The 6,953-nt window shown below is 37.1% G+C and overlaps 1 protein-coding gene across 2 annotated transcripts in view; it reads right to left on the bottom strand.

The window, feature by feature from the left end:
• Window positions 1–843: 843 nt before the first annotated feature.
• ifih1 (interferon induced with helicase C domain 1) overlaps window positions 844–6,953 on the bottom strand; it is a 29,143-nt gene continuing 23,033 nt past the window's right edge. For both annotated transcript variants that reach the window (XM_077216256.1, XM_077216257.1), the window contains 6 exons: window positions 6,324–6,580; window positions 6,090–6,239; window positions 2,507–2,668; window positions 2,235–2,428; window positions 1,986–2,079; window positions 844–1,567 (listed from right to left, as the gene is read on the bottom strand). In XM_077216256.1, coding sequence (XP_077072371.1) covers window positions 1,367–1,567; window positions 1,986–2,079; window positions 2,235–2,428; window positions 2,507–2,668; window positions 6,090–6,239; window positions 6,324–6,580 — 1,058 coding nt within the window. In that variant the 3' untranslated portion in view covers window positions 844–1,366. The remainder of the gene's footprint in view (window positions 1,568–1,985; window positions 2,080–2,234; window positions 2,429–2,506; window positions 2,669–6,089; window positions 6,240–6,323; window positions 6,581–6,953) is intronic.

Here is a 6,953-nt window from a genome sequence, read left to right as displayed (position 1 = left end):
CAGTAAACACTGGTAAATAAAAAATTATTTTATTTTGTTCTATGATGTGAAGCACTTTGGATACCTGACGGTTGTTGTAAAGCGCTATAGAAATAAATGTTGATTGATTGATTGATTGGAAATGATGGGATATGATTTGTTCAATCAAAGCGTGATGGAGGCATTGCCTCCTCTCACGTGACTCTCCCCCATTCATTCTTACTTACCCCCACTAAACCCAGCGCACGGGGGTCTGTTTAAACTCAATGGGATCAGAGGAGGCAAGACCGATATAACTTCACCTGCTGCTGTCGCACACTATTACTTTAGTAATACAAGTGATTTATACACCATTTAATGTCACACTTCGTAATATTTGGGTTTTATTTTTGTAATATGGATTATTTTCTCATCCAATTTTTTGAGGCACTGCCTCCCTTGCCTCGTCAGAGGAAACGCCCCTGAGGTCGTTCAACCCCTAATATAGAGATACAAAATATTTTTAATATTTAAACAATAATATATATCAAAACAAGAAGGAAGGTGTAGGTGTGTCCAAAAAGGTGTGACTACCGGCGTAAGTGTTTAAAGAATGTCTCAAAGCGTTTGTCTGGTAAGGAAGTATTTTGACTCTGGAAAAACTTGTTGAACATTCAATGCTTGTCATGCATAATGAGAGGCAGTTTTCTGACAGGTTTTCTCAGGTGTTGTTTGCTCAGAGGGAGCCTGTGTCTTCCTGAGAACACCTGAACAGGTGTGTGAGAGACTTTGTGTCACACTCTTCCCTGATGGTCCATCTCTTTTTGTCCATGAACGCATGATTCATAATCAAAGACTGTTCATGCTTGAAAGAGAAAACAGATGACGCATTAAGGGTAATTTTAATGTACAGTATTTATAGCTCATTTCATGATATCCTCTAGAGTGCATCTGTATGAAAACACTTGGGACAAAATCAGTACTTGTGACAGACAGTATTTGCAAAGCTTCACTGTGGTTCTACATGCATTAAATGTTACAGCTCAAAAGCCACGACTGTAAAATCAATCAAATTTTCTTCATTCAGTGCAGTTTTAGTGAATGTCGTTTGCTGATGCAAACCTGCTTTTTGGCTTACAATACTTTCCCCGGATTCCTCTTTGCAAAGGTATATTTAAATCAAGAAATTAAACAATAAGAAATAAAAAATAAGTAATCTGATACAGTAGAAACAGATTTTAAAAGTGCCACTTGAGATTAAATAAATTCAGGAAATTACAAATTCTATTGACCCATGTTGAGAAGTGCCAGTGCTCGCAATACAACAGACTTGGTAAGACCATGCATCGTTTTACAGGTGATGCCATTTGATTAGCTGTGTCCGAGATGCGTTTGAATATTTAAATTTTCAGTCAACGTCCATGTCGTCTTCCTCTGAGTCCTCTACAAGCAGATCGGCATGTTGTGTGTAGTCAAATGCAGGGAATCTTATGGGCAGCTCGCTCCATTTGCTGAAGGTCTTCTTCTTGGAGCCGTACGTGACCACAAAGTTCTTGATATGGAGGCAGGGACACTCAATACTTTTATACAGCATCATCGAGCCCCATTGCTGCTCAGAAACCAGACAAAACAGAAGATTTAAAACAAATATATACCTAGGAAAATGCATATAGTTAGCTATTTTACTATACTGTCTATTCGCAGTGATTTTGTTGCCAATATTTTGTATAAACATTTTGAATCTATTTGGCTACTTAGAAAAACATTTAAAAAGCTGGATTAAAAAAATGGGGGGAAAAATCCATTAAAAAAATTTAATAATGTGAACCAGACCCGAAAAAAAAAAAATAATATATATATATATATATATATATACACTTTAAAAAAAAATCATATATTTATAAATATATCGCCTTGGTCTTGATGTGGTTCAGTGGAGTTCACAGTCGTGTAATGAGTCAAACTGAATTTTGCCAAAACACTTATGATCGGCAGTAATGCTAAAACAGTCTGACATCAGCACGCACCTGTCCGCAGTTTTTGCACGCAATGACTCCGTTGGTCTCATAGTCCAAGAGCCGCTCCTGCAGTGATGCATTCTCTCGGACTATAAACAGCTTACTGCAAATGTCAACAACAGTTATTTTTACTGATTTATTTTACCAACATCATTATGATGCAGGGATAAAAACAATTTGCATCATCAGTATTCATATTTCTGAGTTTTCTAAGAATGCAAAAAAAGGTGTTTGTGACAATCAAGACTGAGTTTTTACCTAAACTGCTCATTGACATTGACATGGTGCATGTTCTCGATGATCTCAAGGTGTTGTCCGGAGCTCACGAACACACTGCACTGCCTGCAGCTCAGGCTGATTTTAGATGGAGATTCCTTCATCATTCCCTTCTGCTGTTTCTTCTTTATCTTCACCTTCTCCTCCATTATGGCCTGGATCTGAAACTCTCTGATCTACACAAAACCAAATAACGTTTCTTTTGTGAGGAATGTTGGAGAGTATTTTCTACAGTTGTTGATGTAGATTCTCACTTTCTTCTCGTAGTCGGCTCGATTCATCTTGCAGATTTTGGCGATGGCTTTGCTCATCATTTTCTCCCTGTATTCGTTCACGCTCTCTCTCTCTGCTACCCCAGACCCTGCCTCCGCCACGAGTGTGTAACTGCTGTCCTCCGCTCTTCCTCGACCGCGGGCCTGTGGAGAGCCAAAGATAACGCCGATCACAGATAATTCAATCTCAGAAGCGAGCACCACATCAGCAGTGTTCAATCCGTAAGTCTCTGATCACTTCATTTGTCATTTTATAAGTAGTGATAGACTGTAATAGTAGCAGACATAATCTTCCAAAATTATGGCCATTTTAAAATTGCCCTATAACCAGAAATGGTCATTCAGCCTAATGTAATTTTGTTCAAAGGTTTGAGGTGTTTTTTCTTTTTGTGTCAATTTGGAGTTAATATTGGGTAAGATAATGTATTAGCATAATTAAATTATGAAATTAAATGTATGATTTGCTAAAATTAAATTGCATCATACCTAAATATACAAGAGCATCATATTGGCCACTGCACTCTAGATATTAGTAGTTGTATTGGCAATTAAAAACAATTTTTTGCACATTTTGTTATTCATGATGCAGCATTTGATGTATATTATATTGTCAGGCTTGTTTCACACATCCTGTTTAAGCGACAGCAGCATATCCATGTTCAGAGTGACAGCATTACAGTATGTTTACATGGACACCTTTTATTTCAATTGGAATTAAATAATTCTGATTGATTGAATCTGAATGTACTGTTTACATGAACGCTAAATAAAGGGATCGAGTTGATGTGCGCGTTTGAATGTCACAAGCTTTAAATTGATCGTATGACATGCACGAATATACAGTTTCCCACTGTTGCCACATACTTATCACCCTCCTCCTTCTTTTCTTTAATTTAAAAAGCACACTTAATATGTATCTATTTCGGGTCCTGGTTAGGTAATGACCAGCTTTGTGCCGTAATGCTTGCATTGATCAAGCAGTAAAACGCCCCTGTCCGCGCCCAAAACAAGTCCGAAAAAAGAGCTGGTGGGACAACATAGTGCTGCTTCACTTCACTTACAATTAGTGAAAAGAGAATATTAGATTGACACAATATTCAACGACAACTGCAGCTCGTTCTGTGTGTCATCCGTCATTACACGAATTCGATGTCATTGCACATGCGCAGAACGTTCCAGTTTCGGTTTTCAATCCAATCAGTGTTTACAAGTCCTATCGAATGGATTAGAATATTTTTTTTCCATTTGAGTTTTTTATTCCTACTGTGCTACTAGTCCAATTACAATTGTATTACTAGGGTCCATGTACATGCAGCTAGTGTTTCTGTTGGGTAATTATACAGGACAGAGTGATGTCAGGGTTACTACACTGAGTTTTTCCTTTGATATTTAAAATATGAAGTTGGCCGGTTACAAACGTATGCAATATTATGAGCCCAAACTGTAGGTATCATCTGCTTACTGTAGGCCTACATTGAATGTTGTAAACTTTTAATATTGTTCCCCGTAACGAACACAATTAAGTGCTGCAAATGTGAGATGTGTGAAAATGGCCGAGTGGCATCTATTCAAAGTAAATATTGATCGAAACCAATAACACACTTCAAGCCCTTAGAGACAGACCAAAAAGAGTTAACACTTTATTTCGATAGTCCACTTCAGAACTTCTACTAACTATAAGTAGCTTTGCATTTTGCAGCTACATGTCAACTAACTCTCATTAGAGTATTAACCCCTATTCGCACGGGATTAGTACTATCTGAGGACCTGGTGTGAATTAGAAATTACCCCCCCACATCTGAATTTCGTGTGGCGCAAGTTACAAGATGTAACTGTGATTCTGTTCATTCTAGTGGTGGTTGTGCTCGCCAATGCTGAAGACTCCACGTCTCTAATGCCAGAAGCTCCGAAACAAGGCCTGATGAACGGACAGTATGTTTTTCTTCTCGTTCAGCAGTTTGAGGTCAGTGGCGAGTAATTGGTTATTCGCTGAATAATGTATTATAATGCTTAAATCATGGAAAAAAAGGTTAAAACAATCAATGTTAAAGTTATTAAAAAAAACATATACGTTCTGGCAAGGTTCTCTCAAAATTATGAACAAACAACGCTTGTTTTATTAACATTATCTAAACATCATTCATGGAAAGTGTTTTTTTTTTTTAAACGTTCATCTCACTTTTTTTTTAAATGTTACTCATTGTTTCAGAATGAACATTAAAAAAAGTAACGTTCCCATAACGTTTTCAAAATGGAATGTTTCCTTAACATATAAAGAACCCCCCAAAAAAACGTATTTAAAAAGACTGGATGTTTTTAACATTCAGAGAATATTCAGAAATAATGTTTTCCTAACTTAGTGGCAACGTTAGCAAAATGTTCTTTTTGGCTGGGTAAACTAAAAAATGAATTTAATATTTATTTTTGGTGTGTTTTGGTAGACAAGGTATGTATTACTACTGAAATTGAATTTCAAAGATATCTTGAAAAATATTCACTGGACTTAAATAAGGTAACTATTAGATCTGTGCCTATAGAGAGTATTTTGATATCACTAAAATTAATAAAATAGAGTATGTAATTCAGACATATATTAAGTTGAACATTTCTATAACTAAACAGTGTTCATTTGTCCATTTGACACTTTTTGTAGGTGTTAATTCATATGCAAGTCATAGGGCCCTATTTTAACGTTTTACTAGTTTAACGACGGGAAAATGGTCGGCATGCTCGGCGCATGGTCTAAAAGGCGCATTCGCACGGGATAAGCGAAGCCTGTGATTTTACTCGAATTACTGACTTATCTCCCGGGTATGATGTCAATAGGCTATTGCTTGGAAATGTCTTGTCGTTATTATAGGTCTAGCTGTATGATATATCATAAACAGAAGAATGTGCCTTACCGCATGCTGATATACATGTCATTCATCTCCATCTAACCATTCTTTTTGTTTTTGCTGTTCTGATGGTTTTCAGCTTTCTCTTTCTGCAAATTGTATAGTTGTATGGTGTATATGACCCAAAATACTATCAAAAACACTCCCACGCAGCCTCCATTCTTCACGAAAGATGGATATAAAACCGCACAGGAAACAAAAATCGTGAAAAAATGATAAACGACCCTGCCAAATCACAGAGATGCCAATTTGCGCAGAATATTATCACCGGACCTTGGTGTTCGGCGAAATATGGTAGGTCATTTGCGGGGGAATTTTTACTTTACAAATTACAGACATGGCCGATTCGCACGGGATTAAGATCACAGACAACCTCCGCAATTATTACAAATGACTAGAGGTCACCAGCTAATACATATCCCGTGCGAATAGGGCTTTAGTAGACTCTGCTTAATATCTGCTAACACTGCTCCTCAACAGACATTGTAATGACTAGTTTTCAACTACATGCCAAATTACTAAATCTTCTAATCCTAATCTAACAGACTATACAGTAGTTGACATGTTGTTGCAAAGTTACTTATACAGTAGTTGTTGGAATATCTAACGTGGACTATCAAATTAAAGTGCAATCCAGCATCTTTAGAAATGAGCATCTAAAATCAGACCTGAATCATGGCGACCTCATTGGTCACAAGGCCATAGCGTATGACGACGTTGCACTCGGCGATGTCCAAGCCCTCTTCAGCCACAGTGGTGGCTATTAGCAGATTGATCTCCCCTTTACGAAACCTTTGCAACACGTCCTTCTGCTCTGCCTGAAGACAGTAAGACATTATTTAATTGAATATTATGCCTCATTTTAATGAATGAAGAAACAGAGACATTACTGAGTGACTTACAGCGGTCATCGGTTTCACCACACTCTGATCTCCACCGCCGATCAGATAGCTGGCGCTGACTCCGACCTCATCAAACTTGGGGTTTCCTTGAATCCACTGGCACAGAGCGATGGCGCTGAGGCGGGTCTGGGTGAATATGATGCCTCTCGCCAGCGCTCTGGTGCTGAATTCCTTCAGGATGATGCTTTTCAGCTGCGCTAGATTATTATTTTCATACTCTGGCTTTCCCATCAACTCCTCCAGCTTCGCTTTTTTGTCTGTTGTGGATTAAGGAGGGTTTTTATAGTTAACTAAAACCATGACAAAACATTTTTTTGTTACTTGTATATAATGTTAAAACAACACACACACATATATGTGTATATATATGTGTGTTGTTGAAAAATTAATGTAAAGACAAAAACATTATGCAGGAGATTGATAAACCTCAATAGATTGCACCTCGAAAATTACCTTTACTACAAACGTTCAAATCCTTAATGAAAAAATTTATTTTATATCGCCAAAGCAACATAATTTTAGTTTAACTTGATTGTACTAAAACTGAAAAAAAAAAAAACTGAAAAAAAAACATACATATGACAAAAACATCAAAATTGCTGAAACTTTAATTCATCAAAAAAACGTTAT

This window comes from Siphateles boraxobius, unplaced genomic scaffold, assembly GCF_051911475.1.
Source record: "Siphateles boraxobius isolate OS27281-9 unplaced genomic scaffold, OSU_SipBor_1 7, whole genome shotgun sequence".
Classification (NCBI taxonomy): domain Eukaryota; kingdom Metazoa; phylum Chordata; class Actinopteri; order Cypriniformes; family Leuciscidae; genus Siphateles; species Siphateles boraxobius.
The sequence above is the reverse complement of the archived record's forward strand: the minus strand, read 5'-3'. Positions and strand labels throughout refer to the sequence as shown.